This window comes from Alligator sinensis, unplaced genomic scaffold, assembly GCF_000455745.1.
Source record: "Alligator sinensis unplaced genomic scaffold, ASM45574v1 scaffold628_2, whole genome shotgun sequence".
Lineage (NCBI taxonomy): Eukaryota > Metazoa > Chordata > Crocodylia > Alligatoridae > Alligator > Alligator sinensis.
In genome coordinates this window covers 4,967,773-4,989,597 of record NW_005841833.1, presented here as the reverse complement: position 1 = coordinate 4,989,597, position 21,825 = coordinate 4,967,773, and the positions used below count along the sequence as shown (strand labels likewise).

General features: G+C 45.6%; 1 protein-coding gene across 1 annotated transcript in view; it reads right to left on the bottom strand.

Annotated features, from left to right (window-relative positions):
• The window catches only part of KDM2B (lysine demethylase 2B), a 136,574-nt gene that overhangs the window by 77,280 nt on the left and 37,469 nt on the right, over nt 1–21,825 (bottom strand). The window contains exons 7-9 of the mRNA XM_006015198.3: nt 15,867–15,960; nt 14,773–14,926; nt 2,529–2,644 (exon numbers count right to left, since the gene is read on the bottom strand). Coding sequence (XP_006015260.1) covers nt 2,529–2,644; nt 14,773–14,926; nt 15,867–15,960 — 364 coding nt within the window. The remainder of the gene's footprint in view (nt 1–2,528; nt 2,645–14,772; nt 14,927–15,866; nt 15,961–21,825) is intronic.

Sequence of the window (21,825 nt, the reverse complement as noted above, 5' to 3'; positions counted from 1 at the left end):
CTGAACCGCACACAGTGCGCTGCTATCACACAGCTGCATGCGAACGAGACAAATCTGTTATAGCAGGGTTGCCTGAGTTCTGAACTGCTAGCATATATTTATTGTAAGCACTGGAGTATTTAATGGGAGAGTATATCATAGTGTTCACACAAATGATCTAAAACAAAACCCGCAACAGTATAGATCAACGTGTGGGTCTTGGAACATAAAAGTATCTCTTTCTAAATAATGATTTACAGACAATTTTCCAAGACACCACCATCACGCAGGTATCCAACTCCCAGTGACTTTCAGTGGGAGATACTGTGATTCTGTCTTTCCAAATGCTCATCATCAGTACTCCACTAAGGGGGAAATTCTCTGTGTCATCAAGAGCAGCCAGGCACCCAGCTCCCAATGAAGGGGCTGGGGATTTGGTATCTGACCACCTTAGTGACTTGGAGAATATACTCCTCAGTGGATGGCTGACAAACATCTGTAAAGTCAGGCTCACCCTGACAGCCATGGACAGGGCCTGACTTGCAGAGATGCAGGGCCCCGAGCTCTGGCTGCTCAATTCCTATGAAAACAGGGCTCTGACTCATTTATTAGTGCAGAAATTGCTATCAGTCTCCTGTCAGTCTTCTCCATGGTCACATCTACGTGATTCATTCATTTTGTTTCCAGCGTCCATCTTTTCTCCACCTCCTCTCCACCAGTGCTGACAAATCTACTGACCTCCTCATCGTTTTCTCCCCTCCTGCACGCATCTAGGCCCCACCATATGTTGTCAGTCCTTCCTATACAAGTACTGTAACATCCTTCCTTTCTGCTCCATCCCAAGGCCATTCACCTTGGGCCTGGACTACTACAGCCTCCTCTTCCTTGGCTTCTCTTCAGCATCTTACCTCGCCTCAGTCTATTATAAACCCTGTGGCTTCCCCCCTTGCTCTTCTGATCACATCGCTACCCGACTTAAATCTTTTTGTCTTTTCATATCAGGTTCATGCCTCTGGTGCTCACATGAAGGACCACACCAAACTCCACTCTTTCTATCCTCCCAATTTCAACTTCAGTTTTCCAGACTGCCCCCTGTCCTTGGACTTCCCTCCTCTTTCCCACGTGGCAAACAGCTCACTTCGTTTAGATCACTCCAGGAAAGTGATTTGCACGGTGAAGCAATCAGTCTTTGTAACCCCGAGAAAGTAGTGGGGCAGCCCCCGGCGGCACAACATGGGCAGTCTGGAGGCTGTCTTGGAAAGAGGCTATTTTTGCATATGAGCCCAGGGTGCAGCGGCTTTAAGCAATGTTCACATATCAGCACATTGGTTTCTCTCTACTGGATGGGTCTGATTTAAACAGAAAACCCACAGGGGCAAGGATCACTCCCTCTTCACACCTAGAATAGCATGAGAACACTCTTGATGCACAACAGTATTAATCAGGCCTTGCCTACACTGGAAAGCATTATTACTAGTTATATTAATATAACCCCCATAATTAACTGCTTATTCCAGTTTAGCTTCCATTTGTTTCTAGATGATATAAGCTAACCTGAAAAGGCCACTCTTTTGCCAGGGTCAGAATATCCAGGGAGAGGGTTATAAACTGATACACTTGTACTGGTAATTTCACACCTCGGCTTATATCAGTTGGTGCCAGCCTTTCAAATGGTCCAGCCTCCAGTGGAAAACCCTGTATGAACTTCCATACGTGGGTGGAAGCATGTTTCTGTTAAAATGCTGTGGTAGGCTATCAAATAAGCAGTATGAGATGATTAACACTGGCTGACACTCTGAGATCCTTTGGCATTTTATCTAGCTGCAAGGGACAAGAATCTTAACCAAAGGCCCAGTTCTCTCCCTGGGAGTGCAGAACTGCCTGTTCACTTACTCCATAACCCCAACACTCTCCACTTTGTGGCTAGGTGATCAATGCAGAGTGCAGACTAATCTCTCCTCTCCTGTTATCCCTGAGGTTTCCTCTCCTCTAGTGCGCAGGAAAGCTCTGAAGAGCAGAGGGGATGAATAACGTTTTGTGAGCACGTTATGCATGGCTGTGGCCCTGCGTGACACAGGACACTGGGCAAGATGGACCTCTGGTCTGACTCAGTACATGGCTGGCAATTCTTATGTCCTTATGGTTTCCCCAATTCCACTCTGGACAGTGGAACCCACTAGTTGTATTGGTTTCTCTGGGGCCCACACATGGTGAAGAAAATTCAGGTCCTGACTGCTGACAAAAAGGTCCTTACAGAGCAGTTTGTTTGCATGCAGAAGAGGAGTTTACTCTATGAGAGGTCAAGGGAGACATGCATTCAAACAGCAGTCCCTTCTCAGAAGGGACTGATCAGTGGAAAGGGGAAGGGAGGGGGCAAAATCCCACCAAAAACAACAGGACCATCTGCCATTTACCTTTCTTATTCCAACCAGTCTGACAGGGAGTTCCCTCCAGTTCTTGTTTCTCAGGAAGGGACATGGAAAAGCACTGCTGCACAGAACACAGGCACAAAGAACTGTACAATTAAAAAGAGAATCAAGCATCCTTACCCTTGTTCTGTCCTCAATGTCATAGATGCGAAGCTGCATGGGAACATTAAAGCTATGCAGGATATTTCCACCAAACACCAGAGAATCTACTGGAGTATAAACTGCATGTATCCACCCTAGGGAGGGAAAGCAAAGAACTGAGAATGCCTCATGCTATGTCGGATCACAAAACACTTTACAATCAAATTCTCACAACCCTCCAGGAGGAAGGAAAATATCACTGTCCCCATTCTACAGCTGGAAAAACTGAGACAATTACAAGGTTAAAGATTACCTCAAGGTCACATATCAAAACTGTGGTATCAGCAGGAAGGGGCTGGGAGAGATTAATGACATCCACAGAACAGTTATACTCTGGGCAGAGGCTAAGCAAACTCTATCAGTGTGACTCAACCATGCTCCACAGATGGGAAGGTAATTCAGTCTCTTGGCCTCTCCTTATCCACCACAGCAAGGGCGCAACTCAGGTGAGGAGTGGTGGCAGGTGCATGAGGTGGCAGTGGACTGATACGCGTCACACTTGTTTTCCGCAGGCCCTACAGCTGCCAGCAGAGGATAACGATTTCAGGTTGCTGCCCAGCGTTATCTAGAGGTGAGAGCTCTGCGCCCCATTCTCAGGGCAAGTGAAATGCACGCCCTGACTTCATGGATTCAATGTTTCTCTAACTGCAGCTGATGAGACTGCTAGTAGCCTGATCCTGCAAGGGACTGAGTTCCCTGCAGGGACTCCAAGGGGAGGCGAGGATGCTCAGCATCCAAAGAGACAGCACGCAGCAGTTCAGGCAGTGAGACCCCCACAAGTTCCTTCCTCTGCAATATCAGCTTGGCATGGCACCCACTGAAGCCTAGGCTACACAGGACCGTGGGCTCTGCTCTCCGCTGTGATAAAGGAACTCATCCTGCTGATGATCAAAGACCCATGGAGGCAGCAACATGACATTTTTCTTTTCTTTTCTTTTCTTAATAATAAGCATTTCCACCATTGTGAAGCCCAGCCATGCAAGGGGCTGCCACTGTCTTCCTAGCTACACAGTTTCTATTAAGTCTGCATTCACGTCAGGACCAGTGAGGCAGCAGGAAAATGCCACTCAGCCTCAAGGACTCTCCTGCTCTCACGTATAAAAGCCTTTCTTTTACCAGTGCCTACAAACCATGCAAACCTCCTGCTTTAAGCAAAGAAAGTCCCTGAGCCACTGACTATGGCAGAGAACTGCTCATGGTGCTTCCACTGAAAAGCATTTGGGAGGAGAGAGGGAGAGAAAATGAAATAAAAAAAAACAGCAAGTTAAAATACTCTTGTGAAGAACACAAAGCCCTCACTCCTGGTACATTTTTCTGCCTTTACAAATCTAATTCCACAAGATGAATGTAATGAAGAGAAAATTACAGGCGCCCAATGGTTCTGGCAACTCTGGATATTACAGCATCTTTCCTACAATAGTCATTTTAATTTCAGTCGCTGAGTTACTCATGACCAACAAGCATGTTTATCACCTCTAAAGCAAACTGGCTTCCTTCCTTTCTCACAGAGGCAGATACTGCAAGAAATGGATTCCTCAGTTTGGGGCACGTGTATGTGAAGAAGCACTGAAAAAGCTGGGTGACTCTGCAGTCCAAGCAACAGACTGGGATACCACCTTGAACTTTATCGACAGCAACTGGCTACAGGAGATTTTGGCACTGGCAGTGGCATTTGGTGAATGCATGCAACACTATAAAGCCACTATGCAAGCAGATGAGGGCAGTGCATCACGTAAAATACATCAGAGAAACATCCAGATGTACTTTAAAAAAAATGTTGTAAAAATAAATAATCTTCTTTGCCTTGATCTACATGGAAGCGAGAGATATCCTAACCCAAGCCATAGAGTCTGGGGTTACTGCTCTCAACAGATAATCAAGGACTTGTGATAGAAGAATAGGCGGTTCGGGTCAGTATCTACCACCTTCCTGAAGCTGACATGCTGGGTTGAATAAGGTTGTCTGTACCTGGCAATTTAGGGTCAATTGGCTGGGTGGCTGTGGTATAATCAGCCCCATTTTACAGTCTGGGAAAACTGAGGCTCAAAGAAGTAGAAAGATCCGCCCGGTCACAGAGCAAAGCAGTGGCAGACATGGGACTCTTGGATTCTCGTCCACCCTCTCAGTTCCCTGCCATACCCAGCAGTGAGGCCTCCTCATCACAGAGAACATCCTGCTTCAAGGGATGTAAGAAGGATGTGGAGAAGCTTGAGAGAGTCCAGAGAAGAGCCACGCGCGTGCTCAGAGGTCAGGGAAGCAGACCCTACGATGACAGGCTGAGAGCCCTGGGGCTCTTTAGCCTGGAAAAGCGCAGGCTCAGGGGTGATCTGATGGCCACCTATAAGCTTATCAGGGGTGACCACCAGTATCTGGGGGAACGTTTGTTCACCAGAGCGCCCCAAGGGATGACGACTAGGTCAAATGGTCATAAACTACTACAAGATCGTTTCAGGCTGGACATAAGGAAGAATTTCTTTACTGTCCGAGCCCCCAAGGTCTGGAACAGCCTGCCACTGGAGGTGGTTCAAGCGCCTTCATTGAATGCCTTCAAGAGCAAACTGGATGCTTATCTTGCTGGGATCCTATGACCCCAGCTGACTTCCTGCCCTTTGGGCGGGGGGCTGGACTCGATGACCTTCTGAGGTCCCTTCCAGCCCTGATGTCTATGAAATCTATGAAAATAGTGGAGACAATTGCGGTAATGAGGGATTTTAGAGAGCTGTCAATCTTCTTTTAAATTTGTTGTCAGAGACTTATGGCTCTAATGTAGAAAGAAATTCACTGAGCTGAAACTTGGCTCCATATTCAGCAGCCCAGAGGGTGGTGAGCTTCTGGCTCTCAAATTTTATAAGGAGTATGGAAATATTCCATTTTAATTAAAGGAGTACAAAAACACAAAGAGTTCGCCCATTTTTGATGCAACCATATACTGCACCTTGCAAGGGGCCTGGCTCACCTAAATTATGTCTCCTCAGGGAGAAACCTACAGTGGAGAACCACTAATTGCATTATTACTCCCCTTTGGTCTCATCTTCTCTCATTTGACCTCTTATCCTCAGCCCCAATAGATGTTAAAGGCCCTCGTATTAATGATCCCCAAACTCACTAGGCAGTTGCCCCTAATATAATTAAGTGACAGCTCCAGACAAGTGACTACTGACTGTTAGGTCAATGCTCCAGTGAACAATGCCCCAGGCACAATAAATCCTTAATGGAAACATTACTGACAAGGGTGTAAACAGTGTTTATTTTCAAGTCTGTCATAGGAAAAAGTCAGGAAAATGTGAACTGGTAAGCAGCTCCCCAAATTCTCAGAGGCAGCATCTGCTTTTGTGAGTAAGTTACCCATCTTATTATCAACATTTGGGCCTGTAGTCGTCGAAAGCAAAATCGGTCCTGCTAAAGGTCTTCTACATATAGCTGGGCTGAAGATGCTAAAGCCAGGTTTAATATCAGCTTTTTTACGATACCCCCATTTTTGCCTAAAAAACAAGAAATGGCTGGAGTGCTGGTAACAAGATTGAAACCACACAGCACTGAAACCCATCACAACTAGAAAAAAAGCCACAAGGCAGGCGACACTGGGGAAGGTCTGCTGGTAAAATACAAGAGAGCTGTCAACCTGTAGGGCCGTAGAGCAGCAGTGCAGTAGCCGGGGTCCATGCTGCCCCCCTGGACTCCCTCTGGGCTCTACAGCAGTGCGAGCCCTTGAAGGAACCACACACTGATGGAAATCTGCATTCATGGAAATCTGTACCTCTTCCTGCAGCCAGCTAGCTCCCCTGGCTAAAAGAAGGGGAATAAAGCCATGGCCATGCTCCCCTTTGGACCCTCTTAGCTCTTTTCCTACACCTCATGCTCGTAAGGAGGAAGAAGAGACTAACTATACTCTCCTCCCACTGGACTCCAGCCAGCCCCTGCAGAGGAAGCAGAAAAGGGAAGTGTGCCCTCCTCTTTCACACGTACCAAGAGAATGGCCCAACCTGACCCCAATGCAGGGCAGCATCTCTCAACTGTACTGCATCTCTCATACTGTACTTCAGGCCTGCTTCAGCAATGCCATTATGGAGCTGAAGACAGGATGGAGAAGCAGCTGTGAAGAGATATGTACAAGGGAGAAGAGAAGTTTACCTAGTAAAGATGGAGAACAGACAAGTACTAAGACCCAGGAAGAATGGTCCAGGCGGGTGGCATCTGCAGAGACAAAGGTTCCTACACTAACACCGATCAGCGTGTGTACAGGGAGAGATAGCGAAGGTCCATGCTGTGAAAGTGGAAGGAATCAGGTGGACAATACCAAGAGGCAAGCTGTAAACAGGAAACTCTTTTTACAATTCCTGACTCTAGTAATCTGGGGAAATAAGCTCAGAGAACATGCAAGCTCAGCAGATACGTTTGATTCATTCTACAGCTCAGATACCAGCGGGGCTCTGAGACCACTGTGAAGATGCATGTTCTGGGTAACAGTTTGTCAACGAGCACCTGAAGCAGCCTTCTGAGTATGCAAACTCCGATGTGCATCACCCACACAAGGTACAGTTTAAACAGGAGGATGGTCTTCCTGAGCGGGAGAACATCATAAAGCTGCAAACATGTAACAGGGGCAAAATACGAAGACAGTGGGCCTTATCATCCAGTGCCACAAGCCACTACATTTCTCTTTGTCCTCCCATGATGTGTGTGTCACCAACATCCTCTGCTGGGTGGACACAGGTGACCCTGACCCCACACATGAGACAGAATATCAGAACTGCGCATGTGTTTGAGCCTGCTGACTTCTAATGGCTAGATACCGCTAGGCAAGCCGCAGCACAGGCAGCTCTGAAGTGTGTGTTTAATCAATTCTCTCCTTAGTGGCTGCAGTTTCCTGGGGACAAAAGCTCTGGTACTACTTCACAAGCATGCATGTTGCTTGGGTTACTGCTACTTATGAGATACTATCTGCCCCTCTGCAACAATCTTATAAAAGCAGAGCACACCAAAAAACTTAGTGAAATCCATTTTATCTTTGATGCTACAATAGCATGGAACTAATATGAGAATAAAGGGATTAAGGACTGAAAAATCAAAATAGGGGGAGTAAGTTATAGCTTGGTTTCTGCTGAAAGTTACAAATAAAACCATCTGTTAAATACTACATAGCTGAAACTAGATCCTGTGTGTGGATGCATGCAAGAGAGAGACAGCATGGCACTAGGCCGGGACTGGTAATGGATGAGAAACCTTTTCCCACTAGGTCACAATTCCAGTCTGGCCGCTGGTGGGATGGCTCCACTTCAGTAGTTGGTCAGATTCAGTCTCATCTGTTCTAGGCAGAAACTGAAGAAGCATCAACAGGCACTAGCAGTCTCAGAAAAAAGGCCAAGCACTGAATGAATGAGTACCTTGAACTACCCTCTTCACTCCCCTGGAGCTAATTCCTCTAGCTCACAGTTGAGACACACTGTCAAGGCAACTGTGCGCTGCCACCACTTGCACCATTTCCTGTTCGGTAGACAGAGGATTTCAGACCTTAGGCCTCAACTAAGCACCTCCCATCAGAAACAAGTCAATTAAAAAGAGGAGAGTTTGGATTTTAAAGTATGGACAAGGCCTAGTCCCTGTGTGGAACCCCTGCAACATCAGGCATCAATGAGAGAATAGCCCCGATCAATGGGATGTTCCTGAGTGGATCAGAATACGTCAGTTTGGAGGGATTAATGCACACTCGTTCTTTCCCAACATTCCCCTTTTTCGTGCAGTCTGTTTTATTCAGGAAGTTCAGAGACACCCTCAGCTGGTTTACAATTACAGATCATTCCCTTGCTTTAGTATGCACTCGAATATTTAGATGTTATCACTTCAAGTAAACCTAGAAGGTAAAATTAACAGCAACAAAGGCCTTTCTGAATGGTTAAAAAAGATAGAATCTCATTATCTTCTGCAATTCTATAAAACAGGTGTTATTAAACATTGCAAACTTGTTACAAGGTTTCAGGGGCTAGCAAAATCCTCCTGTTTCTTTAATGATGTAATCATCCATCTGAGAATAATAAAAAAAGGATATTAACTCACGAAGCTATAGGGCAGACAGACTACAAACTCCAAGCCGGAGCACTGGTGCAGCTGTTACTGTTAGCAACTGAACAGATTTTTGCTTTCCTAAAAAAAGATCTACACTGCTCTTTTCTAGAATTCTGCAGAATCTTGGGTGGAAAATGCCAATTAAATGTGTCAAATAAAAAAAATTGTTAAATCAAATTTTAAAAAAAGCTCAAAAAGGCTGACTGTCGACCAAAGGGCAATGCCACCCTGGTAGGACATCTCTCATACCCTGAGAGGAGTGGCTGTGTTGCAGTAGCACTTCACAGCCCCAAAGGCCTGCCACAAGTCACCTTTGTGTTTGACAAGTAAAAGACATGACTCTGTCCCCAGTAATTAGAGGGGTAGCGTCACACCTATAAACCTCACAGCAATTAAACTCTGCAGTCAGCAAATTGAACAGCTAACCACTACTAATGAAAAGCTCTTCAAAGACCATCAGAAGATCTCAAAGTCCTTAATATGTATAAATTGCATTTAAGTGACCCTTTAACACCCCTCAGATGGAGTAACTGAGGCTCCAAGAAGTTACATGACCTGTTCAAGCTCACACCCCAAGTTCACGGCCAAACTGGGAATGGAAGCTGCACTCCGTCCCAACTCCCACACCAGCCTCCCTCCATGTCTAGTGCAAGGCAGCTTGGAATCCAGAACGAACGACAACCCCCATTTTTCTATAGAGAAATGGGACAAAGCAGAAATATCTATCTGCAAGCCCCTTCGGCTACTTCTCTGGTACTTCCCAAGTTTTAGATTAAATGAGAAAGCCCAGAGCCACCCCTGCTGCAGAATAAGACTCTAACCAGCAAAGTTACAGACAAAGCAACCCTCCTGCCACCTGCCTCCCCTCCCCACTGAAGCTCATCTGTATTTCAGTGTTTCTACAAATACCTCAGTTTGATAAGAATTAGGCAGAACACTGTACAGGAACAGAACTAAGACCCGGCATTAAACTGATGGCTTCTATCCAAAGAGTGTCACTTCAGGCAAAACTTCTTCTCTCTGATCCTCTCCGCAGATCTTTCCTGCATGGTCCCCATTGGCTCCATGCACAGAATTTCCATTAACATGACTGAGATGGTAACAACAGCAAGATGACTAAATGGACAACCATCTTCAGGGTGGCTATAAGTCCAGGGGGACTCGATGAAAATCACTGTCAGGCATACTTTTAACATCCAGTTACTGCTTCCTTTGATACAAAAACTATTTGCTATCCTCTGGCATCCTGCAAAACACAGGTCCATCACACACAGCCTGGTTCAGCTGCGGGAGCCAGGTCTGAGAGTCCCCAACTCCCATGGCAAACAGAATCGCTTCATATCAGCCACTGTGGTAGTATTTATGGTGGCCTGAATCTCTGTAAGTCACTCCCAGAAGCCCAGCGTACATCATCCCAACCCATCCATTTTGCTCTCTGAATATCAGCTTCATCAGAAAAATGTCATAATTTCTGTGCTGAATAAAAATAAGCAGGTTTTGGAGCGTTCCCCTGTTACTGCACTAATCATCACAAAACAATGAGCACATTTTGCTAGATTGTAGCTCATTTCTCTCAAGAAATTATAGAGACTGTAGTGTCCTAAATTCACATTGTGACTTTCCTCTCGTGAGAGCCCCAAGTATGTCCCAAACTCATATAAAGGAGACTCTCGTCCCAGCAGCGGAGCGCAGTCGGCTCCGAGATGAAACATGGTTGCTGCTGAACAGCAGGCAGTGCCGATAAGAACAAGTCAGAACAGAAAGTGAAGATGACGCGGCATCAAACTGAAACCACATTACCCAGTTTGGATTACACCAAAGCTGATTCCTTTATTACTATAAAAGTAACCTGGGATCTTTAAGGACAATATATTGTTACATTCTTATATGAAAAAAACCCATCTCCGGCAGCTCTGGAGGCTCCTACTTCAATGCTGGGCCATTGAAATCTTCTGGCAGGAGATTTTTATTTAGACAGTCAACAACAGGATTTCCTGCAGCATCATGGGTTTTCCTCAGTGGTCTCCAATCGAAGCAATGATCCAGGTCATTACTGCTTTACTTCTAGAGACTGACAAGAACACAGCTCAGGATGCCAGAACTATTCAAGAGTCTTCTCGCTCTCAAAGCTGCTCAACTATACTATCAGATCACACATACTACCATTGGTCACCTCTTTTATGAATTCAAATTTAAACTATGTATGTGAAAAGCATAACGTCTGAAACAGTATATGCAATGCGCTTGCTACACTGGTTGAACACTGACCCACCTTGCAATTAAAGACAAAACAGTCACTACCAAACCTGGAGTGATATCTATCCCAACACCCATACGTGACTTTCACTGAGGTCAGTGAAAATCCTATCCACAGAGAGGAAAAATAAATGTATCATCGTCTTTCGCTTTTTCACCCACAACCAGCAAAACCAGTCATGGTTTTAGTCATCCCCTGAATTTGATAGTGTTAACATGAACAAGATAAAATGCCGTGAGGCCAGTTTTCAGTCCAGGCTCCAACCTGGCCTCCATTTCTGCACGTAAACTTTGCACATGCACATTTCAAGTACCAGTCTGAGCACTCGCACAAGTGAATTACACTTTGTGGGAAGGGGGGGCCCAAAAGAACCAAGCACCTAAGGAAATCCAAAGATAGGGAAAGCAGCTGAACTTAACACAAATCAAGCTTTGATATGCAGAATATGGGACATTGCCGAGATCCCATCTTGTCATGGTCAAATCACGTACAATGTACATGTGGTAAAGAAAAAACTAGGACATGCTGGGATGACAGAGACATAAAATGGGATGATTTCTGTTTTGATCTGTCTGTAACATTTACTCCTGAACTCACCTCCTCTACGCAGCAGGGAGGTAGTGAGGTTTTAGGAGCTCTGAAGGGGAACGGGGCAGTGGCTTGAAGAACCAGGATGGAAAGGACATTCCACGTATCCGGGATGGCTCAGAAAGAAAGCTTGAGTCAGAAGTAGGAGTGGAAGATGAATGGGGCATGAAAACTGGAATTGTAGGTGATGAGAAGTGTCAAGGGCCAGAATAAGACACCTGGAGAGGAGTTATACAAGACAGTGAAGGGAAGGAAGGAAAGCTTGAGCTGATGGTTGAAGGAGAGCCAGCAACGGGATTCACCAGCTGGGCAACATTGTCTGATGAAGTGGGAGAGTCACAGAACTTGGAGAGTTAATGTTGTCCAGCTGCTAGTCCAGTGTATCCTTAGGCCAGTTGTAAGCTATAAGCATCCTTTGTCTGTGGCCATCCATGAAATGGATTCCAAACATTCCCTTCCTGCACGTCAGCCTTGCAAGTTGCCTTCATGCACAGAGATGCAGAAGAGAAGGAAGCGAGGACTCAAATATGCAGCAGTCTGGGAACTCAGTGTTAGAGAAGGAGCCCTTGGCTTGGCTGCATCTAGCTGATGGGACTTCAGTATGAACTGGGTAAATGCCACTTACCCACGTACTAGTATATTGCCCCGTATGGGTATTAGAAGCCAGTCAAGAGACTCTGGGCCATTCTTAATAGAAATTATTGATTTCCACTATGAGGACGAGTTGCCTCCTATGCGAAGGAAAGTGGTGGTTAAGAATGAAAAAGGAACGATATCTTGACACTGGCAGTCACATCAACTTCTTGCCTTTTCTCTGCATAATTTTTGAGGGTGCTTTTTGAAAGGTGATGAAAAACCAGCTCCAACTATACTTAGGTAACTCTGATGCCCTGGAATCCCACTGATGTGGCTGCAGCCCTGAGCAGAGAGCACGCTATTTCTTGGGTTATCATTCCCTGTTAAATGCTGACAACAGATCGGTTAATCCTCTCCTTCCGTGAGTTGGCAGAGGCCAGATTCCTTCCTGATTGTATTAGCTTTTTCAGTTGCCTTTGCCACAATTCATCAAGTGTGTCCTTGGCTCACTGGTGGGAACTGGCAAATGTGGATGGGCACAATTTTATAAAGGATCCCTTACATTTGGAAACTTCTCCACCCAAGACTGGGAATTTTCAGGAGGTACTGCAAGGTGCATTTATTCGTCCTATGCTTTTATGAACAAATAGAGGCTGATGGGTTTCATCAGTTCCAATTCTAAACTATTCTTAATATTTGGCAAGTAAATAAGGGATATTTGAACCATACATTTGGATTCACTTCTTTTCAACCACCATGTTACTGTACATCTGTGCCCTCCTCAAGCTGCCAACAGGAGGCTACAGCTTGCTTTGTTCCATCTTCCGAGTATCACTAAACTAATGTACAGGAAGACTTGTAGAAGACTGTCCACAAGGGAAGACACACATGCAAATACAGCAACAGGATCAATGCAAACAGCATAGACATACTGACACATTCAATTCAAATAGTAATAACACATGCAAACCCATTTCAAGAGAAGACCTAATTCCTTTAATGGATTCACTTCCCTGGCTCCACCCCATTTTTCTCCATCACCTCACAATCTACAATCCTTGCCAAATCTTTACCAAATGAGCACATAAGTGGCCCTCCCTACCGACACAAAACAGTGCTTCCTACCTGTTCAGAGAAGCCCTCTGTTTCCCAAAGCCTCTGTTCCTCTCCAGAACTTAAAATAAAAAGCTGTTTCTAAAGTCTGACACTGGAAACTGAAGAATGACAACTTCTGTTGCTATCAGGCAGGGAGGCTGCCAATATTTCCCTTGTGAAATCTGCTACAGGTTGTTATATCACTGGAAACAAACTTATGGCCACACTATAGATGCAAAGGACTGAAAAGCACCACTGGCTTGTGAACAAGCTTTAGTCAATCCAATTCAGGTGATATAAAACGCAGAGGAGGCTACCTGTCTGCAAAAAGTTACCTGACACCCCTGTTTTGCCAGACAATCCTGACATGAAACACAGCCCAGAAGCAGGCAGTGTGTTCAAAGACAAAGCTCTTGGGAAATGTGCACATTCAACACAATCTCCACTAACAAGTCTCCTGAAAAGCTAGGGCCAGGTGTTAAAGCTGTTCTGAGGTAGGGCCCTACCTACTCTTGCTGCTGAGGAACTCTGCACCATATCTCAAGCGAACAAGCCCCACATAGGCGGATTAATGCACAGACAAGCTGGGCCTGGGTCCAGGGGCCCCAGCTAAACAAAAGCCCCCAGATGCCTGGAGGGTGGGCACGGGGCAGGGGGCAGCTCAGTGTGGACGAAACCGGCACTGGGAGTGGCCAGAGCTGCTGGTGGCAGGGAACAGTGTGTGGCTGGGACCTGCCAGTGGTGGGGCAGCCCCAGTGCAGCCAGGTCCCAGCCCAGGCCAGCCACAATCCTGAGCATTTTCCAGGTGCCACTGCAGCCAGACAGAGCTGTGGCAGGACAAGGGGTCGTCCCCAGAGCTCGGTCTGCGTTGCACACCTGGTGCTACCCAACTGTAGGGCAACGTCACGCGACCAGCCCCAGGCTCCGACTCCGACTCCAGCTCTAGCACAGATCTGTGGGCAGGGGCAGTGGCAGCTGCGGCTTCTGCTCCAAGCCTGGGGGGCAGCGCGTCCCACTCAGGCCGCTACACCGGCCAGGAATGGAGCCCACAGCTGAGGGGCAGGGTGTGCGTTGGGGGTACCTGGGCCATGGGGGATGGCACCCAGGTTGTGGAGGGGGGCCCCGGGCCCCATTGAATCTAAATGTGCCTCTGAAGCCCCATCTCTCACTGCTGGCTATAAGCACAGACTGAGAGTATGGATGAAAGTTTCCAAACTACAAGTGAAACTTGACTGAGACAGACTAGACTGTGGTCATAGGAGAGCTATACTAGCACAGTTATATGAGACCAAAGGAAGGACAAATTTGCTTTTTCAAACAGGCAGAAAATACAGTGGGACACCCTGCAGTAAACTGAGGATAGGAAGCACTGCTGTCCTGAAAACCAAAGTTCTCATTTTATCCACAGACCAATTTCAACCAAGTGACTGCAGAGCACACTCCCCTCAGGCATGTCTCATGCCTGGCCTTCTGGGCCCACTGTGGCATTATGCCCATTCAGACCCTAGCCTTTCTTCTGAGACTGCCAACAAAGAAGCCAGCAAGAAGCTCCGACACGGTATTTTTATTATGCACACAGGGACTGTTAATCAAACGCAAGGATTCTGATGATTCTGACAAGAGTCAGAGCTATCAAGAGTTTACCTGAAGGAATAAAAAATGTATAGCCTTGTTTCAACTCAATTCTTTGGCATCGTTCCACCCTGTCTCCCAGAAAGATATCACTTTGCTTTCCCGAGAGAACCCATTCTTCATAAAGTTCTAGATTCTGCAGAGTAGGCGGAATCAGCCAGAAGATCTAAAAATAAAGCAAAAGTTTAACTCTTACAAACAGCCAATGAAGAGGAAGAGCTAGGAACTCCCCACCAGGTAAGTGTGTGCCAGTGAAATGAACACACACAGCAAATGTCTTTTCAGCATAAAGTATCCGTTTCCTAGGTTTTGTGCACACAGGTCCCTGGCAGACTACAGCAGTAACCAGCACATTTGCTGGAACTGGCAAGGTCACTCACTACCTACTTTATACTGCCTCCATAAAACATCTTCTCTGTATGAAGTCTGCTAGGAGCTTACTTTCAAATTAGTGTAGTATATATTGCTATATGTTACCAGTTTGCATAGATTAATAATATCAGAAGTAGAAAGATGTACTATTTGCTGTAATTATTTTAATTCATGTGTAGTATCTTTCTACACTGGAATCTCAGATATGGCAGAATTTACCTAAACCTACAGCTACACATACCTAGAAAGATGTATCTGTAGCTGTGTATGCTACCAGTCCCATCATTTTTTGCCTTCATGTATCAATTCATCTGTGTGTGCATTCTTAAAACATCCTGAAAACTGTAAGAGGAGGCAAAGAGGTTCTGGCAACCTAAGGAGATGTGATAAGGGCACTCTGACCCAGCAAGGGTACACAGCCACTTACATGCTGCAAGATATTTCCAATACCATGCAGTACAATGAGGTTTTTCACAACAAACGCTTTCTTTTTGTTGCCCTGACATAATCAGCATGCTTGTTTCATACATGGAAAGGCTCTATACCCCAGCTGAGCAAAACTCCACATTTTTCAGCTGAGTTGATTCCAAGAGATTTACCACTTCATCCCTTAGATGCAATAAATAAATAAATAAATAAATAAATACACCGATCATACTAAAATAATCCTCTGAACAACAGGCTTCATAAGAAGTACAGAAAAATAAAGGCATCACACTGCCTGGTCCACTTACCTTCCCTCCTCGGAAAACGTGATACCACACTGAAGTGCCACCAAAATCAATGTGAAAATCAGTGAAGCATCCTTTCACGCTCATCAAACAATACCTGAAAAGCAAAAAAGGGAAAAATGTACAAGAGCCAAAGGTTACTAACCACAAATGTGAGACTAATGTTGCTCATTAATTCATGTGAAGTGATCTGTGCATGTGTAGAGGTCTCTACCATGAAACTGCTGCATTTTTACAGTCACGTCATGGGGCAGAAACAGGACTATAACTGGACTTCAAATGGGAGAAAGCTTCTCTTTAATTCTATCTTCACTACCCCACTGCCTGGATAGGAAACTATTTGTTAAAACAGGTTGCGGACTGTTGGTTCAACTGTTTAGAAATATTCCCCATGCCACTCTCTGCTTGCAAAGTAACCTTGTTCAGGTTCTCCTCCACTGCCTGGCTGACATAACCTTCACCAAAAGTTGTGTACATATTGATTCAAAGAACAAAGTTTTGAAAACTCTCATTTGCCTATAAAGCCCTCTGGTCATGCATCACCTAACAGCTACCAATACCATTTTTGCATGGGCTGGCGGGCAGAAGTCTCATTTGGCAAACTAACTGGTTTTTGTTCTCATTTCCAGACACTTCTGCACCAAAACAATGAAAAGAATCAGCCTGCTGCATTGTAAAGTATCAAATTCACTGCATTTGGTGCCCTCTAGATCTGTTTTTCAGAGCGATTTCGTGTCAACACTGCTGCAAAGGTATACAACAGCTCTCATCTTACTGCACGAATCTCGAGCCTCCAGCCACCATCAGTAACTAATGGCCGAATTACAGCCGCCCTCCTCACTACAGGCACCTTTGCAAACGCAGGAAACGCACACCACTTAACCCACTAACCTCTTTTCCTTGTTCCGGTCGCCGTTTCATGGCTTTTTTTTTTTTTTTTGGTTGTGGCAACAGGACCATAAAGGATCAAAAAAAGGTTTGAATTTAACTGTGTCTTTTTCTCATCACATTCAGGTAGAGAATCTCAGCAGTATGCAGACGGCGTGCAAAAGTCCCTCTAGATGATAGGCTAGAAAGGACCTTACCATGTGTCTGCAGAAGGCTGGCAAATCAGAGAGACTTTGGATACATAAGAGCCTGCTGCCTAGCAACCACATCCAGTGCCGGAGTTGACAGAATGATACGCAATGCTGTCATGAAGACAGTCAATTTGTGGGCTTCAAAAAAGTCCTGTGTCTTCATTGCACAATTCAAACCTCTCCTCGTACCATTACATCTCTGTCCTCCAGCCCACCGTGGCATTGCTGCAGCCTTTGGAAGCAGGACGAGAGATTTTCTACCCCTGGGGTATTTCAGATGCTTCAAAAATCACAGCCAGCCAAGAAGCTGTCTAGACTCGCAATATGCTCCATTTCAAAATATGAGTCCTGCACTCTCAAATACATCTTTTTTTTTTTAATCTTTCCCTGTCGTCTCCTCTCCCAAGATGTTGCTGGTTACAAATCAGATGGAAACTAAAAACAAAGCAGCAGCCTACAATCGAAGTTTTCTTCCTTTCGACCAGCCCGCAGAAAGGCAGATAGAAAACGGCTAGTTGAAAAACAGAAACCAGAAGCAAAACAGGCTGAAATGTTTCAGCATGAGGACAATATTGAGGCTCGTGACATTTGCAAGTGAAAACTCAAATCCTGCTAGTGACTACTACCTTCAGACTTCAAAAGGTCAAATATAAATACCCAAAGTTAACCAAAACTGTCTAAAACCAATTCACTTTCAAGTGAGGCGAGATATTCTGGACGGTCACAAGCAGCCCTCTCTACTGGCTGGGATTTTATTTATTCTTTTATAACCTTAAAACTCAAACTTGAACAAACTGCAACGACCCCAAACAAGTCTCGTGACTGAGCGCCCATGGATGCAGAGAGAGCTGAAACATTCAACTTTTCGTTCTTTCTTGAAACTCTGCTACGCAAAGTAATTTTCCTTCCCAGAAAAGGTAGCTTTAGTAAAAGATCCTCTTAGGGGAGTTAATAAAAGCTTACAAAGCATTTGGAAACATCAGTTCTCTTTCTGCCTCTCTCTGAAACCAATCACAATGAGCTACTGCGCATTTAATTTCTGCTGTTAATCAAACAGGGCTGCTTTCCTCCAACGCCAACAGTGAAGGAAAGGGTTAGGAGTCTGAAAAGCAATCTTCCGCCATACAGCAATCTCCCTTGTTGCCAGACTCTGGCACAATGCCTTTGCATTGACCTCTACAGCTTCCTCTTCCAATGTACACTGCAGTCACATGGTCTTCTCAGCGCAGCTCCATGCCACAGCTAATCTTACACACCGCGCGAACCCCAACAAGAGGCTGCTCATCACTAACGGTTGCTAATTTGGTCAAGACTCAACTTTTTTTTTTTTTCTTTCTGAGGTTTTTGCATAACAAAATCCATAATAAATTGAACATGCTGAAAGAAACCTTGAAACAGCATCTCTGCAGAGCCCAGTAGCAGCGCTCTGCCTTTCGTGCGCTGGGCCAGAGCAGCTAGTACGGGCTACAGGAACACATTCCCATGTAGGACAAGGAAAGCGAATCTTGCCCCGCAAACAGACAACCACAAATGATGCCCAAGCTTTGCTCTTTCACAACTGCTACGATTTCCAGTCCCCGAAGTCTCCACTTTATGTCACTACATCCCCCCGGTTGGGTTTTCAAAACGTGCAGCTGCCTGTAAATTTGCAAGCCTCCCTTCCTGACTAGAGTTTGTTTTACGCTCTCTCTAGTAGCCTGAAATTGTTCAAGTTACGGCATGTTATTTGTTTGTCCTTTCTGCAAAAAATTTAGTACCTATTGGGAGGCAACATGCAAAAACCCACAAATTCACAGGCAAACAGAACAGAGACTCACAAGAAGAGACAACAGAGATAACCCCTTAAGCAAAGGCAGAGTGCTGGAAACACAGGGACAACAGAGAGACACAAACTCAAAAGCAAACTCCTGTACCACACATGCAGAGACACAAACCCACATGCAGGCACTGAGAAACAAAGGCAGCAGCCAGCACAGAGACACCGAGATGCAAAGGCACACATGCAAGCACAGAAACGCAGCAGCACATGTACATGCAGAGAAACTCAAGGAAAAGACCCACCAGCAAACACGCAGGCAGCACAACCCTGAGCTTAGCTCCTCGGCTCTCGCAATAGGTACAGCATGCCACTCGCCTTTATTCCCTCTGGCATTACAAGGACTCCCCTGCCACTCCGCTCAGCCCATAAACCACTCCCAAACCCCAGCAGAGGCTTCTGTTTTTGTTCAGGCCAATGAGAAAAGTATAGCTCATTCTTTCTTCCTCCCAGGAGCGATGCCGGCTGGTTGAAATCCTTAAGCCTGAAACCGAATACCACAAAACCATGAGCCAACTACAAGTGCCAAGCCACCAGGAAGAAGCAGGATGCAGGTCTGTTTGTTAGGTTTCGCTCTCTCTCTCTCTCTCTCTCTCATTTTTACTTGTTTAAGCACGAGGTAGCTGGTGCTCAGTGAGGCATTTGCAAGGGGGGAGATGAGAGGGCCGGATGGCTGGTTGGTTAACAGGAATCTCTTTCTTGAGCAAGGTACCTGCCAAACACAGAACCCATTAATAAAAAATCTGCCGACACTTCCAAGGGAAGTGACCCCAGCTGCTGGCATTTGTGCAGGTCTGTGTGTTCAGGATCCAACCCCCACCCCTTCGCTGTTGCTTTTACTTGGTGCATCTGGAAACACGGTAGGGAAGAAACCAGCAGGAAATAATAAGCTGCCTTCGGGAGACTCCTCAAGCAAGCTAACCGCCTGCCCCACTGAGTGACACTCCCACCCAGGGGCTGTGTAACTGAAAGCCACAAATTACACTGCGAGACAAAAGAAACCACTGTCACCCAGGAGACATGGGGCCAGCGCTGCCGGCCCCTTCTGCTTTCCTGCGCTCTGCCCCACCCCCAGCCCCACATGGCAGCCTGAGGCTTGCGGGGAGCTGCTCCAGCTCCCTCCCCACATTGCTTCGAGTCCTGGTGCGGCAGGACGGCAGCGCTGGTTTGCTAGGTGAACGGCAGCTGTGTGGTGGTAACTGAACCTGGCTCATCACCTGTCCACTGGCTGGAAGAAACCTGCCCCTCCAACGTGGCAGGAAGCACCCCGCTTTGCCGGCCAGGCTGAGACACTGGGGGAGGAGGCAACCTTTACGCTGCCAGGTCAGTGCCTCTCCAGAAAACTGTTTTCAAAAGACACAAATCCTCTTGTTAACATTATTTTGCTAGTCAGGAACGTGGCAGGTACAGTAACAAACTTTCCCAAAAGAATATAACCCAGAGTCCTTCTAAACCCAGTGAGAAGCAGAGCATCTTCTGTCGAGACCAAAAGTACCTAACCATTAAACACAGGGCAAGGTACTTTGCAAGCAAACAGAAGACAGGGCCGTATGATCTAACTCAGACAGAGAACACCACCACGTGGGTAACAAGCAAAAGTCTTTTCTTCTGGGACATACTTCAGGTTGCTCCGAAAAATGTGTCAAGTGACTGCAGAGTCTGACTATCTGGATTCACACAGTCAGAGCTCAAACTGGAAAGAAAAAAACGGTGGGACTTTCCCAAGCTCTGCCCCAAGCCAAACTTCACCCACACGCTGCCAGAAAGAAATGTCACTCTCAATCAATTGTGCAGACTTGCACGGGATGATCGCTCCTCTTCTTATGGGCCTGACTAGTGGGCAAGTTCTTCACCCTCCTGCCATTAGATTTTGGCATCAACAGCCCAGGCAGAGGAACTGAACTGAGTTTGCTCTGAACTAGCATTTCAGGCTGCCTTCAGCAGACCTCGTTGCTTATATCAGTTTGCACGTGGTTTACACTTGAAAGGTTATCTTTGAACTTTAAGCGCTAAAGACGGATTTTTTTTTAATTGAAAGCTTAAATTTTTGAGCATAAGACAACAACCACCGGGGAAGCAGTCTGCAGCAAACCGGTTCTGTCTACTCCCTGCATATGTTGATCATGAGAGGCCTTTTATAGCACTTGTCAAAGTCCAGCTCATTTCTTTGTCCTTGTGACATGACTATTGGGCTTTATTTTTCGCTACAAGCTGCTTGAAATGCTGAGATTTATTTCACCCAGCTCTGTACTGTTGCAAGTTCTTTCATCATTATACAGTTCAGCGCTTGAGGCTGATACATTATTTTTAGAATACTAAATAGTACCTGCTTTGTTATCCAACAGGTGTGGATGAGTACTTCAGCCTGTTGGCCTAGTATTCTTTTATATAGAATAGTTATATTTATGTAGTGCCTTTTGTATCAAAAGCATTTCACAAACTACAAAGAGAGGGTATTTGAAATGCAGAATAACCGCTCAGTTTCAGGATCAGTTTTTCCACAGTCTGTAACTTCCCAGTCGTACAACGGACACGTTCCGCCTCTAGATCCACATACCCTCAGTTTCTAAACAGACCCTGGCCCAAAAAAGCATTTCAGTATGCACTTAAGTCCATCTCTGTTCAGCAAAGGAATGAATATAAAGAAAAAGATTGTTAAGTCATGGCCTAGAGAAAGAGAAATAGTCCTTCCTGGCCATAATACATGGTATGAAATTAAACAAGCAGCTTATTTTAGGAAACAGGTGGATAGTTTGTATGGGACATAGCGTAACAAAAACCAGTGGTGATTTACTGTAACACCTATGCCAGCACTGGTTGGGTACTTAAGTAACAGAGAGATCTTCAAAGGCAAAAAAAAGAAGTTGTGGAAACAGGGTCTCTTAACTCTCAATTGTGCTTTGAAAATCCTGCCCAATACAAAATATATTAGACAATTTTAAAAATACTTGTCACCATTTCCATACTAGAAATGGTTCTTGGGCACTCAGGGAAGCTTCCACTTTACTGCCGCTTCTTTGCAAACAGCCTTGCAGTCCTGCAAATATTTACTCATTTAAGTAGTTCT